The sequence below is a fragment of the Chlorocebus sabaeus genome, chromosome 20 (assembly GCF_047675955.1).
Source record: "Chlorocebus sabaeus isolate Y175 chromosome 20, mChlSab1.0.hap1, whole genome shotgun sequence".
NCBI lineage: Eukaryota > Metazoa > Chordata > Mammalia > Primates > Cercopithecidae > Chlorocebus > Chlorocebus sabaeus.
Window position 1 is genome coordinate 88743161 of NC_132923.1, and position 19203 is coordinate 88762363.

At 36.9% G+C, this 19203-nt stretch overlaps 1 protein-coding gene across 7 annotated transcripts in view; it reads right to left on the reverse strand.

Annotated features, from left to right (window-relative positions):
* The window catches only part of LOC103224857 (selection and upkeep of intraepithelial T-cells protein 1-like), a 218709-nt gene that overhangs the window by 10878 nt on the left and 188628 nt on the right, over nt 1-19203 (reverse strand). For 6 of the 7 annotated variants that reach the window (XM_037999602.2, XM_037999588.2, XM_037999665.2 and 3 more), the window contains 4 exons: nt 18670-18951; nt 15308-15412; nt 12293-12391; nt 4120-4242 (listed from right to left, as the gene is read on the reverse strand). In XM_037999602.2, coding sequence (XP_037855530.2) covers nt 4120-4242; nt 12293-12391; nt 15308-15412; nt 18670-18951 — 609 coding nt within the window. Of the gene's footprint in view, nt 1-4119; nt 4243-12292; nt 12392-15307; nt 17990-18669; nt 18952-19203 lie in introns of those variants that run through there. The other variant, XM_073007324.1, reaches the window with a different exon arrangement.

A 19203-nucleotide genomic window follows, 5' to 3' on the forward strand; every position in this document is an offset into this window, starting at 1 on the left:
ACAGGATGAAAGGGGGACCTCAGAACCCTGCCCGATGCCCTGTTCTACTGTGACTAAGCTGATATCTAAGTTGTAACACAAAGTTCTCTTTACTCCCCCACCTCCTCTCCTTAAGTAGAAGGAAAGAGTGTCTCCTGGAATTATGAGCTTCACTGCTTGTCTTTGGAGAGGTCACACATGCACTCATGCACTCCCTTGGCCATCTGGCTGGTGTCTCACTAAGTCACTTATACCCCAAGTCCACTGGCTCCAAGCCCTGCACAGCACGAGGACTTTTCCAGGAACTGCAGCCCTTGTAACTGAGATAGCCTTTCAAGGGCTCTTAAGCCCATGGTATTAGGACTTGCCAGAACTCAGGTTCCAGCTACTGAGATGGATAATTTGCCTCTGGCTGGGACTGGTCTAAATGTTCCCTCCATTGGTTCTGGGCACCAGCTGAATTCTGCCCTGTGTTGCTTTCCACTCTGTCAGGAAAGCACTGAGTTCCAATACAAAATAGCACAGTCACTGTGCTCTCCCTCCTTTAAGCACACAGATTCTCTCTCAATGCCACATGACCATTGCTAGGCAATGGGGGAAGGATGTGTAGGCAGTTCAAGACTGTCTTTTCTACACTCTTCAGTGCCTCTTTCCTGAATATGATGTTAAAACCAGTTACTCTGATCACTCACTTGATTTTTGGTTCTAATGAAAGTACTTTTCTGAGTAGATAGTTCTTCAATTTGGTGTTCCTGCAGGGGATACAATTGCTGAAGGCTTCTATTCAACCACCTTGCTCTCTCATTAAGTTTTAAGCATATGTCCTGAAAACCAAACATCTTTTATTTTGTTATTTTATCCCATTTTAGTCTCAATTTAAAAACCAGAGGTTTTAGTCATTTACATTTCTGATTTTCATATATTTACTTTATTTCAGGGAAATATTTAGATTTTATGACACATTTGTTTATTTGCTATTACTTTTCTACATATTAGATATTTCTTTAGATTGAGATCCTAATTTTGATGCAATTACATTTGAATTAGGTAATTCTCATGTAAACTTGCAATGAAGATATATTGAGAATCTTTAAATTTCTATTTTCTTCCTATACATTGGTAATTATTTGACTTCACTCAAAACTACAGACTTTTGGTCCAAATGCTTTTTCTTCAATGTTTTACATCACTAGTTCTACTGTCTTCAAGCCTCCTCTGTTTCAGATGAGAACCCTGATGTTCATAGTTGTACAAAATCTGTTAAGGAAGCAATCAGTGTTATCGATGGCATATTGATTTTAAATCTATTTAATTAAGATGGAGAAGGAGTGCACACAGAGGCCACAACTATACTCACTGGCATCTGCAACACAACAAAAATCAAGATCAAAATCTACATTTTCCAGACAGAACACAATTGGATTAAGAAAATAATTTCTTTAATTGTAATGCAAGTAGCAAGAAGTTTAGATGTGCTCTCCATTTTTTCTCATTGTATAGCCCCCGGATCCCTAAAGAGATTACATTTATTTATTAGTCCCAGAAAGTACAAAGTAAAATGACTGCATAACTAATTCAGGTTTTGGAGCCATGACAAGAAGGGTATGAAATAAACCTGCGTCGGTGTGAGCACCGACTTGCTGTTCCCTCAACTTTTTCTTGTAGTTGGCTGACATGTAGCTCTTACATGGGAATTGCTCACAGTTTGAATGGTGGGCTGCCCCTTCCTGCACATGTACCTTCTTTACGATGTCACAGCTTTAGTTGAAGGAGGAGTTCAGTGGAGATGTCAAGGAGAACCTTTTTTGTGGATCTACAGTAAACGTTCAACAATCAATTGATTAACAGCAAGGTGTGACTGAACTGGGGTCTTTTTCTGGTGCCACTGATTTTATTATTATTATTATTATACTTTAAGTTCTAGGGTACATGTACACAGCATGCAGGTTTGTTACATATGTATACTTGTGCCATGTTGGCGTGCTGCACCCATCAACTCGTCAGCACCCATCAACTCGTCATTCACATCAGGTATAACTCCCAATGCCATCCCTTCCCCCCTCCCCTTCCCATAATAGGCCCCGGTGTGTGATGTTCCCCTACCAGAGTCCAAGTGATCTCATTGTTCAATTCCCACCTATGAGTGAGAACATGCGGTGTTTGGTTTTCTGTTCTTGTGACAGTTTGCTGAGAATGATGGTTTCCAGCTGCATCCATGTCCCTACAAAGGACACAAACTCATCCATTTTATGGCTGCATAGTATTCCACGGTGTATATGTGCCACATTTTCTTAATCCAGTCTGTCACTGATGGACATTTGGGTTGATTCCAAGTCTTTGCTATTGTGAATAGTGCCACAATAAACATACGTGTGCATGTGTTTTTATAGCAGCATGATTTATAATCCTTTGGGTATATACCCAGTAATGGGATGGCTGGGTCATATGGTATTTCTAGTTCTAGATCCTTGAGGAATCGCCATACTCTTTTCCACAATGGTTGAACCAGTTTACCATCCCATCAACGTGTAAAAATGTTTCTATTTCTCCACATCCTCTCCAGCACCTGCTGTTTCCTGACTTTTTAATGATTGCCATTCTAACTGGTGTGAGATGGTATCTCATTGTGGTTTTGATTTGCATTTCTCTGATGGCCAGTGATGACGAGCATTTTTTCATGTATCTATTGGCTGTATGCATGTCTTCTTTTGAGAAATGTCTGTTAATATCTTTTGCCCACTTTTTGATGGGTTTTTTTTTTTCTCATAAATTTGTTTGAGTTCTTTGTAGGTTCTGGATATTAGCCCTTTGTCAGATGAGTAGATTGCAAAAATTTTCACCCATTCTGTAGGTTGCCTGTTCACTCTGATGGTAGTTTCTTTTGCTGTGCAGAAGCTGTTTAGTTTAATTAGATCCCATTTGTCAATTTTCGCTTTTGTTGCCATTGCTCTTGGTGTTTTAGACATGAAGTCCTTGCCATGCCAATGTCCTGAATGGTATTACCTAGGTTTTCTTCTAGGGTTTTTATGGTTTTAGGTCTAACATTTAAGTCTTTAATACATCTTGAATTTATTTTTGTATAAGGAGTAAGCAAAGGATCCAGTTTCAGCTTTCTACTTATGGCTAGCCAATTTTCCCAGCACCATTTATTAAATAGGGAATCTTTTCCCCATTTCTTGTTTTTGTCAGGTTTGTCAAAGATCAGATAGCTGTAGATGTGTGGTATTATTTCTGAGGGCTCTGTTCTGTTCTCTTGGTCTATATCTCTGTTTTGGTACCAGTACCATGCTGTTTTGGTTACTGTAGCCTTGTAGTATAGTTTGAAGTCAGGTAGCGTGATGCCTCCAGCTTTGTTCTTGGTGCTTAGGATTGTCTTGGCAATGCGAGCTCTTTTTTGGTTCCACATGAACTTTAAGGCAGTTTTTTCCAATTCTGTGAAGAAACTCATTGGTAGCTTGATGGGGATGGCGTTGAATCTATCAATTACCTTGGGCAGTATGGCCATTTTCATGATATTGATTCTTCCTATCCATGAGCATGATATGTTCTTCCATTTATTTGTGTCCTCTTATTTCACTGAGCAGTGGTTTGTAGTTCTCCTTGAAGAGGTCCTTTACATCCCTTGTAAGTTGGATTCCTAAGTATTTTATTCTCTTTGAAGCAATTGTGAATGGAAGTTCATTCATGATTTGGCTCTCTGTTTGTCTGTTACTGGTGTATAAGAATGCTTGTGATTTTCGCACATTAATTTTGTATCCTGAGACTTTGCTGAAGTTTCTTATCAGCTTAAGGAGATTTTGGGCTGAGATGATGGGGTTTTCTAAATACACAATCATGTCATCTGGTGCCACTGATTCTTAAAAGTAGTTGGTGAAAGCCGATTCTCACACATGTTCTTTATAAGTAAAGGGAGATTTGCAGTATAGTGAAATGAGCAATTAGCAAGGCATAGGTAAGTCATAAAATTCTCCTGTCAGTTTGCTGAAATAAAGGAAAACGTGAATAACCCAAGCCACCAGTTTTTCAGAGTTATTTGAGCCTTTAACAGATATTTCAGAGTGAAAGCTAATCCTTCAAGAGATTCAGATAAAAGTACAGGATATACTTCCTTGGAGCTCTCACCCTTGCTGCTTCACTTACCTTTCAGAGTATAAAGTAGAACAAAAATGAGTAGGGTGAAGAATAACATTAGAATACCCAAGATTATGCATAAATCTTCTGTCCAAATACTATACAATAAGAACAGGTCATCTGAAACAGAGACTGAAAAAAGAGAAAGAAAAAATGCAAACAATTCATTATAAAGAAATAAAGACTTGAAAATATTCACAAATTAAGAATCCAGACATATAGAAGCCCACTTAATAAAGGAAAGAGGAGGTTGAGTAGGTTCATTTACTTGTTTTTTTTCTGGGCCTATCCGAGGTTTTATGATATCATAGAATATGTAGGTTGGTCGAGCCTGTGTGTGCAATTTGGGTTGAACCATGAATACAATCTGTGAGAAGTCATCTCTACTCATTAATACACAGGAAACTGAAAATACGCTGTCATTTATTTTTACACTTTTGTTGAAGAAATGTAGAGGCAAAGTATCTGAAAATGTCATAAGGACTCTGAGCAATTGGATAAAACAAATTATTTTTAATTGCAGCTCAGTGTCAGAAGAGGAAATTTTAATATACAAAGTACACAGGATCATCATAATATTGGAGGAGGTCAAAGTCAATCAATTTAAGTAACAAATGGACAAAAGATGATAAAGAAGGTGCCATGATTACTAAACTCAAATCTTTAAAAGGTTGTCATAGGGCTCAAACTCTAGAAGGACCAATAATAAAGTTACAGATGATACTTTTGATTTCATTAATGCAGAACATTGTGATGTTCACTGTTGAATCCCCAGTATTTAGAAATGTGTTTGGTATATAGTAATCTCTTATTAAACATCTGTTAAGTGATTTAGAGCTACAAAGACAACATCCAGAGGAAATCAGAAAACAGTTACAAAACAATTTTAGATATTTCAAAGACGAAACAGGGTCTAAAAAATACCACCTGTACATATTATATTTAAAAATTGGATGAGACAAGCTAAGAAATATCTGCAGAACAAAAATTCTTAAAGGTAACTTTAGAAGAGGTACTTTGAAAAAGTAGTAAATAAAATTGATGATATTGAAACATAATGTCTGAACTTAAGAATTCAGAGCGGGTACCACAAAAATCACTCATATTTAGGAATTGATTACTAAACTTGATAATAAACTGGAAGGCATAAACATGGAGAGAAAAAGTCAAAAATAAAGAAGAGAAGTTAAGAGACATAGAGAATGGAGTAGAAAGTTCTGATTGACAGAATCTAAAGTTAAAAAGAAGACAAATTAAATAAAGGAGAAAAGGAAATACAGTTATGTGCCACATAATGACGTTTTGGTTAACAGTGAACCATATATATCACAGTGGTCTCATAAGATTATAATGGAGCTGAAAATTTTCTTTCATCTAGTGATGTCATCCTGAGGAATTAATTAATGAGCTGTTGGAACTGTAACAAGAATGCATAGCTGAGGAACAGGCAAGAGACAAGGAAACTGCAGGAGAAGAAAAAGAAGAACTTCTCAGGAAATCCAGAGTGAATGGTTTAGCAGAAGCTTTTGCAGACATCAACAAGCTCCTTAAAATATTTGAAAATATAAACCCCAATACTGAAAGAATTGCATTAATGAACAAGAATGTCTGTGGTACATTATCTGCTTACAAGCAAATCTACGATGAAAAAAAGAAAAAATCAAGCAAACCACAATGGATGCTTCTGCAGAGACACCTCCTTTAAAAAGAGCCTCCAGCAGGTCCTTCAGGAGTTATCACAGAAGAGAAAACATCCTTATCATAGGAGGTGACAGGTCCATATGTGCTATTGCCCTTGAAGATCTTCCAGGGGGACAAAATACGGAAGTAGAAAATGGTGATAGTGATGATCTTGACCCTGTGTAGGCCTAGGTTAAGGTATGTATTTGTATCTTAGTTTTTAACAAAAAAATGTTTTTAATTGTTTTATTAGAAAAAACTTATAGAATAATGACATAAAGAAAGAAAACATTTTTGTACAACTGTACAATATATTTGTGTTTTAAGCTGTTATTACAAAACAGTCAAAAAGTTAAGAAATTTTTAAGTTTACAAGTAAATAAGTCACAATAAGCTAAGGTTAATTTATTACCAAATAAAGTAAATCTAGTGTAGGCTAAGTGTACAGTGTTTATAAAGCCTGCAAGAGTGTACAGAAATGTCCTAAGCCTTCTCATTCACTCACTACTCATTCAGTTACTCACCCAAAGCAACTTCCAGTCCTGCAAGCTCTATTCATAATAAGTGCCCTGTACAAATGTACCATATTTTATCCTTTATACCATATGTTCACTGTCCCTTTTCTATGTTTACATATGTTTAGATACATAAATACTTACCATTGTGTTACAATTGTCTATAGCATTCAGTACAGTAGCATGCTGGTCTGGTTTTTAGCCTAGGATAATAGGCTATACCTTATAGCTTAGGTGTGTAGTATGCAATACCATTTAGGTTTGTGTAAACATGCTACATGGTATTCACATAATGATGCAATTGCCTACATAAATATTTCTCAGAATGTATCCCATTGTTAAGCAACACATGGCTGTATTTAAAACATTGGTGGCTGAGATTTTTTGAGACCTCACAAAAAACACCATGTAGAAAATCAGGGAGCCCAATTAATCCTTATTATTAAAAAATAAAAAGAATTCCACAAAGGCATGTACATGTGCATGTGCATGCGCGCGCACACACACACACACACACACACACACACAATAAAAACTCTTTTGAGCAGCCAGAGAAAAAGAAAGTTCACATTCAGAAGCACCAATTAGACTAAAAGCAGACTTCTCAATAGAATAGAAACAGTGGAAGTCACAATAGTGAAATAATATGTTCAATACACTGGAAAAAATCTTCAAAGTAAAATTCTGTAGCCATTGAAATAAATGTGAGACAAACACTATCAGATAGTGTGATAGTATTTGTTAAGTCTGACATGCAAGAAAAAATAAAAGTCAAAAAAGTTGTGAACTATAGATAAGTATAAATAAGCAATGCTATATAAAACAATAATTAAAATAATGTTCTATGAGGTTTAAATAACATAGAATTAAAATCTTCAGCGATCATAGTATATGTCCTGATGGAACTACGTGTTACTAAACTATTCCAACTATTCCAAGATCTTTTTATTTTCTGAGAGTGTTTAAGATATTGATATGGTTAGGCTTTTTGTTCTCACCCAAATCTTATCTTGAATCATAATCCCCATGTGTAGAAAAGAGGGAAGTGATTGGATTATGGGGATGCTTTTCCCCATGCTGTTCTCATGATAGTGAGTGAATTCTCACGAGTTTTAGAAATGGTAGTTTTTCCTGCTCGCTCACGTGCGCTCTCTCACCTGCTGTCATTTAAGACATGCCTGCTTCCCCTTCTGCCATGATTGGAAGTTTCCTGAGGTCTCCCCAGCCATGCAGAACTACCAGTCGATTGAACCTCCTTTGCTTATAAATTACTCAGACTCTAGTAGTATCTTTATAGCAGTGTGAGAACAGACTAATTCAGGTATTAATTACATTTAGACTTGATAGTAAGTATACACGTTGAAATTTCTAAATGAGCCACTTAAATAGTGAGAAAAAAGACACTGTATAAATTATATGTCATTATAAGTAAAAACAGATGGAATAATTAAAATTACAAACAGAAAATGAAATGTTTAAAACACAATACATTGAAAATGAAGAAAACTAGAAATATGTATATAAAACAGGAAGGTCAGATAAGCACAAAATGATGTTAGAAATTTGAAACATCAAAAAACTAAAAGTATAAATGATCCATTTAAGTGGCAATAATCATAAAATAGAAAAGATTAAAAATTAAAATCTAATTATATCCTTTTCCAAGAGATGCACAAAATCATAAATATGCAGAAAAATTTAAATATAAAATATTTTAAGCTAAATAAAAAGAAAAATATGTACAATACAAATATAAATCAAAAGATCGTAGCCATTAACTTGGTGAAAATTGGTAAAATTTGAATATATTTTGAAGATAAAGGAAACTGTTGATAGTGAGGTGCAAGAAAACAAAAAGTAGCCATACTACTAATGGGAAAATAGATGGTAAGACAAGAAAGCATAACTAGATACACGTAATAATTAATGTTTTCTTTTGCCAGTAAAGCTTATCCACTTCAATGGTATATCAACTTAATATCATGACTTCAAACTGTAAAGGAATAATTGACAAAACTAGAGAATTTATATTTAAGTAATTATTACCATTTTATTACTTAATTTCTCTATTTTTCCTGTTTGTCATACCTGTTTACTCTTTCCTGCATTTTAGAGGAACTTTTTTAAAATCACATTTTAATTTATTTATCTTTTTTGATTTTGACTCTATCAATTTGTATCATTTTGATTACACTAGGAATTAAATTATACATGCTTAACTTTTCACAATCTACTGAGAAACACCATTTTATCACTACAATAGACCTCTTTATCATTTCTACTTATGTTGTAGTTGTTTTATATATTACAACTATATATACATAAATTAAAAATCCACTCAATTTATTTTTTTTTGCTTTTCATCATCGAACATATTAAAGAACTCAAGAGAAAAGGAATATTATAATAGATTTACTTCAATAGTTAGACGATTTGTCTTCCTTAACTCCTAATGACCACATTTCCTTCTGCTGTTATCTCCTTCTGAAGAACTGCAGTGCTTTGAAGCAGTTCTGCTGGTAAAGATTTATCCAAGATTTGCTTTCTCCTTACAATGTTTTTACTAACTTTCATTATTTAAGTATATTTTCACTGGACATAAAATTATGGTTTGGCAGTTCTTTACTTTCAGCGTAGAAAAAAGTCACTTCCTTCTGACACCATGGATGGATTTGGATTAGAATTCCACAGTTGTTTGTATTAATGTTTTCCCTCATAAGTAATGTGTTCATTTTCTCTGGATGTTTTTAATAATTTTTCTATGGCTTTACCTTTGGAATCATTTGATTGTTATGGTATGGCCATGGATTTCCCTAGATTTCTATTTGGGGGTTCATTGTACTTTTTGAATGTGTAGGTTATGTCTTCTGCAAAATTTGTGAAGTTTTCGATTTCTTCAAATATCTTTGCTGTGCTTCACTCTTTATGTTTTGTACTGGAACTCCCAGGACACAAGTTTCACTCTTTTGCTATTGCCCTACAGGTCCCTGAAACTCTGCTTTTTTTAAATTCTTTTTTCTCATTGGTCTTCACGTTGAATAAGTTCTATGCATCTATAGTACATTGAAGTACATTGAATATTTTCTCTGTCATCTCAATTCTGCTATTGAGCCTATACTGTGATAATTTAAAAAAAAATACTATTGTAGCTTTTAGCTCTAGGACTTCTAGGTGGTTCCTCTGTATATTTTCTATTTTTTTTGCTGAAGCTTCATTTCCCATTTGTTTCAGAGTGTTTGCCATTACTTCTTGGATATTTTTATAGTAGCAGTTTTAAATTCTTTGATAATTTTAACATCTATGTAATCTCAGTGTTGCTCCCTATTGTTCTTACCCATGCATGCTGAGATTTTCCTGATTCTTCACATGCTGAGTAATTTTGGATTGTCTTCTGGATATTTTGAATATGATGTTATAAATCTCAGATTCTTGTTAAATCTTATGGGGAATGTTAATATTTTTGTTTTCGTGGATACCTGACCCAGTTGGGTTTGGGTTATAAGTACTGTGAACACTGACCTTTCATATATTTTTCAATTCCTCTTTGAAAGCAATTAATTAAAAATTATTGCTAAATTATTTTTTAAAGTATTTTTCATATTTTTCTTGTGTGTGTGCTATAGGCAATGATATTTCCCTTAGCTTAGTCCTCAATATCTTCTGTGTGCTGGGATTTTTTTTGATCAGATGTATACATTTAAAGCTCTGGGATGAACCCTGGAGTTCATAAGCAACTTTATGGAATCAATTTCCCAAGGTTCTTTCCTCTCTGCTCTCTGTCTGGTAATTTCTAGTTCCCTAGGGCTTGTCTATTTGGTATTTCAGGCCAGAAATCTTGGGTTTTTATATACCTCCACTATGCTGTACACTTCCTGCGACTGTACCTGTGTCCATGACTGAGCAGCACTAAGACATGCAGAGACAAAGTCAGGGTTTCTCCACCCTCTTTTTGCCATAGATTCTCTGAGAAAAGTGGAAAGTCTATTTCTAGGAGTCACAAACACTTCTAGTTTCATGCTACCACTACCACCACAAACCAGAGATTCCTTTCTCATTTCTGAAATCTTAACTAGAAGATTTTTCCTGGAGCTTTTGCTGTTTGCATTGATGACACCTTCTGGGATTCATGGTGCTTTGAGTCCAGGCTTAGCGTATTAGTCTGTTTTCACACTGCTGATAAAGATATATCTGAGCTGGCAAGAAAAAGAAGTTTAACGGGACTAACAGTTCCACATGGCTGGGGAGGCCTCAGAATCATGGCGGAATGTGAAAGGCACTTCTTACGTGGGGGCATCAAGAGAAAATGAAGTAGAAGCAAAAGCAGAAACCCCCGATAAAACATCAACTCTAGAAGAAGAAGAAAAAGAAGGAGGAGGAGGAGGAGGAGGAGGAAGAGGAGGAGGAGGAAGAGGAGGAGGAGGAAGAGGAGGAGGAGGAGAGGAAGAAAAGAAGAAGAAGAGGAGGAGGAGGAGGGAGGAAGAAGGAGGAAGAAGACAGGAGGAGAAAGAGGAAGAGGAGGGGGAGGCAGGGAGGGAGAAAGAAAAATGTCAAAATAAGGTTTTGATTGCATCTTTTGATTTCTTCCAGTACACAAAATATTTTCTTAGTTTTCTCAATTGCTTAAAAATAACTTGAAAATAATATTTGGTGGATATAGACAGACAGACAGACAGATATTGCAGTATATATACTGTAGTCAGAAATAGTAGTTTAGGAAATTACATACTGATTGAAATAGAATTCTATTTTATACATTCTTAAACATTCTTGCCAGCTTTTGTTGATCCTGGTGGGCTTGTCCTTTGGGCTCATTTGTTTGTTAAGATTTGAGGCTTGGGTTTATACTTTGAGGTGCAAATAGATGGAATGGGTTATGCTGGGGAAAATTCAAAATATATAAAAGGTTTGAAAAGACTATCTATGTAGCATCTGGACCAGTTATGTCTTAGAAGTGAATGCAAAGCTCTTGCAAATAATAAAGTGATTCTTTTGTTTAGTGTTTACTTTGATCGCCATTGTTTTACGTAAATAACTCCCAGTAACGGCAAACAAATAAAAAGTATTGCTAAATTCTCAGATGCTATCATAACAAAGTATATAAATATAGTTGCACTTCTAGTAACATCTAAATATATAGGCAAGATGTATTAGTTCGTTCTCAAACTACTATGAAGAAATACCTGAGACTGAGTAATGTATAAAGAAAGGAGGTTTAATTGATGCACAGTTCCAATTAAGGCTGAGGAAGCCTCAGGAAACTTACAATTATGGTGAAAGGCACCTCTTCCCAAGGTATCAGGAAAGAGAATGAATGCCAAGCGAAGGGGGAAGCCCCTTATAAAACTATCAGATCTCATGAGAACTCACTCACCATCATGAGAACAGCATGGGGGAAACTCCCCCATGATTCAATTATCTCTACCTGGTGTCACCTTCACATGTGAAGATTATCACAATTCAAGGTGATATTTGAGTTGGGACACAGAGCCAAACCATATCACAAGATGATCAAATAATGGCTTTCAATAGTCTTGAAACTGAATAGGAAATAAAACATGTAATATTGGCCTTTTGAACTCATTAATTTTTCAAATGGGATCTCTGATGCAAAAATGGTTATTAATCACTGTCTTGGAGCCAACATTTGGTGACATAAATAATTGTATTTTGTAAATGAGCATCTGGACCCCATAATCTTGGATGAAATGGTTGCCAGACCTCAAGGAATATATCTGTTCCCCTGGTATGCAAGCAATTGTGACCATGAGTGATGCTGGAAATACAGGCAGTCATCAGAGAAGCCTAAGACTCTGCATCTTGCACAGTTCAGAGGACAACATCTAAAGTTTCTAAGGTGTCCCCAAATCCTGACTCCTTCTGTTGTTGCTAGGAAAGTTGCCCAGCTTTATCTAAATACATCCAAGTAAAGAGGGTACCAGGCTAAGAAGAGATGAACTGAAAAATTCTATTTTTCTAGTACCACTTACCTCTTTTCCTGAATTGTAAATAGATAGGCAAAATGCCAATATACATCAGGAAAGGTAGACACTGAAACACAAGGTGAACACACCTTATATTCTGTGCAACTGAAAAAGGATCAAGGAGAAGGAGAATTAGGAAGCTAGCTCTTTTGGAATACATTGGAACAGCAACAAACATGCTAGATTAAGGAAATTATTTTAAGGTCTCAATGTAATGTCTGTCTAGGTCTATTCAACCTAAGTCACAGCTCAGGCATGAAAAGCAGGATTGTGAATCAGGTAGAGCCAGGAATCAGGAATGAGGGGAGGACTTGTTTGGGCTTAGGATAGATGAGGGTACTGGAGAACAGTATTTTCCTACTTTCCCACACTCTGTGCAGTATGTTTGTTGATCACAACATGAAAATAAGATGTAGAGAGAATGGGAACCTGGTCACTATAACATATATGAGTCTGATGTTTGTAGGACAAACAAAATGGTAGTTTGGGGAATCTCTGAGTTAGCTAAGAGGACAAAAGTGTTTTGGAACCCAATAATTTCACAGTTGTAATGCCCTGAAGGTATAACTGAAGGATCTTCTTTATAGCATTCCTGCTATTTAGCCACTCAAACTTTGCTTGAAAACTTATATTCTAGAGAGCTTACTATGGTGTGAGAAAGATTATTTCAAGTCTGGGCAATTCTCCTTATTAAACCATGCTTTCCCATATCAAACTAGATATTTATTTATTTATTTAGAGACGGAGTCTCACTCTGTCACCCAGGCTGGAGTAAAGTGGCACGAACTTGGTTCACTGCAACCTCCGCCTCCTCTGTTCAAGCGATTCTCGTGCCTCAGCCTCCCAACTAGCTAGGAACTACAGGCATGCATCACCACACCCAGATAACTTTTTGTATTTCTATTAGAGACGGGGTTTCACTATGTTGGCCAGGTTGGTCTCGAGCTCCTGAACTCAAGCAATCTGCTCCTTTTAGACTACAGAAGTGCTAGGATTACAGGCATAAGCCTCCAACTAGATTTTTAAAAGATTCTTTTGCTTATTTATAACATTTCTAGAAGAAAATGACAAGATTTGTGTAATTCTGAGACACATTATGCAAAGAACCAACATCTATAAATACTTGGCTTAGGGTGAAGAAGATCCAGAAAAGAACATGATGCTTTCTGTTTGAGTTTTTCTTTTGTTTTGGTTCTGTGTTTTTGTGTGTGTGAGTTTTTAAAATCACAAATACCAGAAACTATTAACAGGAAAGTCCTAAAAGGAAGAGTTTCCTTACATCACACTAGAAGTAACCTCTACAAGGACAAAGACTTTAAGCTGTTTTTTCCTTTTGCTTTACTGTTAATATCTAGAACAGTACATAATCCCTGAGATGCTCAGCATACATTTGTTGAACAGATAAGTCAAATTGCCTAATGAGTGAGTTAGTGACCTCCCCATCACTGAAAGTATGCAAGGATGATGTTGATACCTCACATCTTAGTGGAGAAGAGCATCACTACATTTGGAGCAAAGTGTTTGCATTTGAAACGTCTAAGTTTCAGCCCTGGCTCTACATGTTTGAGCTTGAACAATTTAACTGAAAACTCTGATGACTAATTTCTTCATCCAAAAAATGGTGATAATAAATGGAACCTACCTCATAGGGTGTTTGATTGACATGAACTATAAATTGTTTATCACATTTCCTGCACGTGATAAATACTCATTCAAAGTTATACAGGTCTTTATGAATTATATAAGACTAGCCAAGATGAACTCTATTTTCGTTTTTAGGCTTATGTTTTCTGAACTATAGAAGAGTTTCATTTTCATGATAACTCTCAAAAGGCACCTGTCTTATCAATTATATTTATGTCACTATGGATGAAATTATTTCCCAAAGTTTCCTATTCCATCTCCTCCTCTATACAAAGCAGCCTAGAATGTATCACAGTCTCTTTCTCTCAGGAAATCTAGAATACTTGATGGCATAACATGTCATTTCTGTTACTCATCTTGCATGGTCTAAAGTCCTAAGATCCAGTACTGTGAGGGGCCATTCTCAAATGTATCCAATGCCTTCTCTGCCTTCTGTTTTCAACTCCCTGAAATTAAGGCTGCATTTCCCACCCTTAGTGATGCAAGGGGTGTATGTTTAGGTTAATTTCATAGGAAGAACAAAGGGGAGTTGAGAGAAGATTCAGGAGAACCAAGAATTGGATTATTGGTTCATGTGTTTTTCTTTTTCTTATAATCAAGGTAAAATATTCTGGAGAATTTGAGGAATAAGTCTGAAAATCCACAGATGCCTGTGGAAGAGAAAACTATTCCAGCCTGGGCTACAGAGCAAGATTCTGTCTCAAAAAAACAAAAACAAAAACACATATATATATATATTCAAAACTATTATTATTTTTGTTGTTGTTGTTGTTGTTGAGACAGAGTCTCGCTCAGCTGCCCAGGCTGGAGTACAGTGGCATGATCTCGGCTCACTGCAACCGCCATCTCCCAGGTTCGAGTGATTCTCCCGTCTCATCCTCCTGAGTAGCTGGGATTATAGGCACCCACCATCATGCCTGGCTAATTTCTGTATTTTAGTAGAGACGGGGTTTCACCATGTTGTCCAGGCTGGTCTTGAACTCCTGATCTCAGGTGATCCACCTGCCTTGGCCTCCCAAAGTGCTAGTGATTACAGGTGTGAGTCACTGCGCCTAGCCTCAAAACTATTATTCTTTAAATTCCAGAAAATGGCCCAAGTGAGAAGAAATAAGTAATGATGGCTCCACAAGGATCAGGAGATTTTGGAGGTGACAGCTACTATGGCAGCAGCAGTGCTTTCGCTCTGGAGAACCACATAAACATGAAGAACACTAGCTCATCCTGAGATATAACTCAAGATATTAAGACCTTCTTTGGCAAGTACAGCAGTGAGATGCTTTGAGGTTGACACTGTTTTGTGTGAACCTCCTCCAAACACTTGGTATCAAGTAAAGAAGGAATGGCTTCAGAACTCATTACCTTTCCTGAATTAAATACCTTTTATTCTGAGAAACAGAAGAGCAACCACAATGCTCAAATATATCCAAGGATATGAAATTTTATGTGACATCAATGACATATATTCTGATTTGAACAGGATATCTGAAAGAAAGAGTAGAAAGACTTGGTAAGTACAGCAACAGAATTATAAGATTACATTGTGCATGGAAGGTTACTGCTGAAGAAGCAGGAGCCACACTGAAGGTCCCCATTACACTCCATGCTATAAACTCTGAGCTCAGATGAGGGTTGTCAGTCAGTGAAGCTGAACTAGGGGAAAGAACAGAGTTTGGGAGTTATTGTGTCAAGAATAGAACAGTATTGGATGAAAGGATGAATTCCTACTTCTGTTCCTACATTCTAGTGGACAATCCACAAAAGAAGGGAAATTATAGAACAGAGCCTTGGATGTCACAGTAAATGTTGAATTTGGAAAACTCCATAGTTGTGGGACTGGATCAGAAGTGCCACTGGTGAAATTTTAGAAAGTTTAAAGAAAAAGTAAGAGCTCTAAAGTCACAGAAATAAAACTAAGAAAGACATCGGACATTCAGTGTTTAAATTTCCTGTAGGGAGTTCCTGTGAGACCAATTTAACAGAAAAATTCTCCCAGAAGAGAATATCTAATATCCTGATCAAAATGTAGAAGGAAGGAAGGAAGGAAGGAAGGAAGGAAGGAAGGAAGGAAGGAAGGAAGGAAGGAAGGAAGGAAGGAAGGGTGGGATAGGGTCCAGCCCTACTGGGTTTTTCTCTTCATGTGCGGAGATGAGAGAGCGTAGAAATAAAGACACAAGACAAAGAGATAGAAGAAAAGACAGCTGGGCCCGGGGGACCACTACCACCAAGACGCAGAGACCGGTAGTGGCCCGAAATACCTGGCTGCGCTGTTATTTATTGTATACAAGGCAAGGACGCAGGGTAAGGAGTGTGAATCACCTCCAATGATAGGTAACGTCATACGAGTCACGTGTCCATCAGACAGGAGGCCCTTCCCTATTTGGTAGCCCAGGCAAAGAGACAAAGGGAACAGCTTACATCATTATTTCTTCTATGCATTTTTCAGAGAGCTCAACGGCTTTAATACTTTCACTAATTCTGCTACTGCTATCTAGAAGGTGGAGCCAGGTGTACACGGTGGAACATGAAAGTGCACAAGGAACGTGACCGCTGAAGTACAGCATCACAGGGAGACGTTTAGGCCTCTGGATGGCTACGGACAGGCTTGACTGATGTCAGGCCTTCCACAAGAGGTGGTAGAGCAGAGTCTTCCCTAAGTCCCCCGGGGAAAGGGAGACGCCCTTTCCCAGTCTGCTAAGTAATGGGTGCCTTCCCAGGCACTGGCACTACTGCTAGACCAAGGTCTGCTAAGTAACAGGTGCCTTCCCAGGCACTGGTGTTATCGCTAGACTAAGGAGCCCTCTAGTGGCCCTGTTCGGGTGTAACAGAGGGCTCACACTATTGTCTTCTGATCACTTCTCACCATGTCCCTTCAGCTCCTGTCTCTGTATGGCCTGGTTTTTCCTACGTTATAATTGTAGAACAAAGATTATTATAATATTGGAATAAAACGTAATGCTACAAACTAATGATTAATAATATTCACATATAATCATATCTATAATCTATTTCTAATATCACTATTCTTATTCTATATATTTTCTTTATATACTGGAGCAGCTTGTGCCCTCAGTCTCTTGCCTTGGCACCTGGGTAGCTTGCCACCCACAGGAAGGAAGGAAGGAAGGAAGGAAGGAAGGAAGGAAGGAAGGAAGGAAGGAAGGAAAGGAATTGCTGAGTGTTGATAAAGCAGGTAATTCCTCAAATTTCTCAAAGTTTAGAAAATCAGGAAAGTTGAAAGTCAACGTTTGCCCATCATTTTCTGCCAATTACTAGGGATTTGGAGCATGGAGTTTTAAGATCCTTGTATATAAGATATAAAGAGAGACAAACATGGGTTCCCAAATAATGAAGGAGAGATTGGGAACAGAAAAACCACAGAATTATACAGGCAATACCTCCATAGACTGGGATTTTCAGATACAGAACACAAAATAAATATCTTAGTGTATTTCAATTTAAGATGATGTGAAGCATAGCAGGCTAACCTACTAAATTAACACCAGACTATTAGAACCTGAGGCATACATGGATTCTAGAAACAACAACAACAAAAATAACATGTAAAAATAGCACAAATCCATTGTCAAGGCATCCCCCCTACTTGGCTATCACCATGACTCAATTTGCTTTCTTCATTTTTGAAAGGCTTCTATTTGAAATTTTAAAAATAAACAGGAAAGGAGCATGAGATCTGAGGTTCTAGATTCACACCTTACCTTCAACAACGCTGACTGTTGGTCAGTCCAGGAAACCTAAATGGCTCAGAAGGGAAACGTAGGATTAAAAGGGAAACCAGAAGTAATACTCCCATGAAGTGGCACAGAAAACTGAAATGGTGAGTTGATTAAAGGAGTCTATTTTGGGTCACAAAGGGACCTAAGCACCTGAAATGGATGGGTTTCTGCTGAACAGGAAGAAAAAAAAAAGGACTTACAGTATTTATTTTATCAGCTTTCTAATTGTCCACTCATGGCTGTTAAGAGACAGGATATTTCCTTGACGTTAAGCCTCTGTGAACTGGATCCAGTTAAATGCTTACCTTCTTCTATTCAGAGTAATCTAACAACAGAGGTAAAATTGATCTGAAATCACATCCAAAGATCCTCTGGTAGACACTAATGATGTCTCTCAGGGAACATTCTCCTCCTTCTTCTTTTTTGGGAAAGCATCTCTTGAGAAATGAAACTAAAATAATTCCCTGTCTCTGTGTTAAGCAATACTAGGACCAAACCAGTTTCTGTAATAAAATACACTTGTGACATCATAATTTTTAAATCAATATTAATTTTGCATATTGCTTTGTTTTGTGAAACTATTACACTGGCAATATTTCATTTTAAGCTCAAAATAACATATACTTCATCATTTCCAAATGAGATAAATCAATGGTCTTGAAGGTTAAGTGATACCCAAGGTCACAAAGCCCAAAAAAGGTGAATCTGGCACTCAAAGGACATAAAAACTTTGGAAGCCTTAACATGCTATACAGAACAAGGCTTTTCCTTTGATGATTCTAATATCTTCCATTGTTTAAAATAACCCCTTAGCACCTGGTATTTTCCTTGTCCCAGCAACTTAATACATTTTCAATAGTGCATGTCTACAGCAGTTCATCGCTTATAAAACAGCCTCACATTTATTATTCCACTTAATTTTCTCTTTAGTTGGCCACATTGAAGAAGGACATGAAATTTTATGTGACAATTCTTCCTTGATAAAACCAAGCCACAAGCACTCACCTGATATGACAATACCTGCCCTTTTCTCTTGACCAGTGACTGGGTTGTAAAAGCAGCAAGTTACAGGACCATGGGTGCTATTTTTTAGAAGAATAGTCATCTGCAAATGTAATAATCCAGCTCCATCGTGAGAGTAAGATTTTGATGAATGTGGAATTACATTCCCACTGCTGTCTGTCCACGCCATCTGGGCTTGTGGGAACCACCCTTCTGAGGTACACTCCACCACAAACCCCTCTGTGTCGAGAACCTGAACATTAATCTGCACACCCAAGCCTACAGCTGGAAAGAAGAGAGAGAAATTACATTATAGTTATTGGTGTGGACTCAAGAATTGAGAAGTAAATCAGCCTTTTCATTCTCTGTGTCCTATATATACCATAAGTGTAATGGGATGGCCACAATTAGAACAAGAATAATACTTCCATCCAAATCCAAGCTAGCAAGACATCAAAAATATTATCTATAAAAGAAAAGACTGATAATTGGGACTTAACTGTTGTTCTTCAAAAGACCACAGGTAAAAAGTGAAAA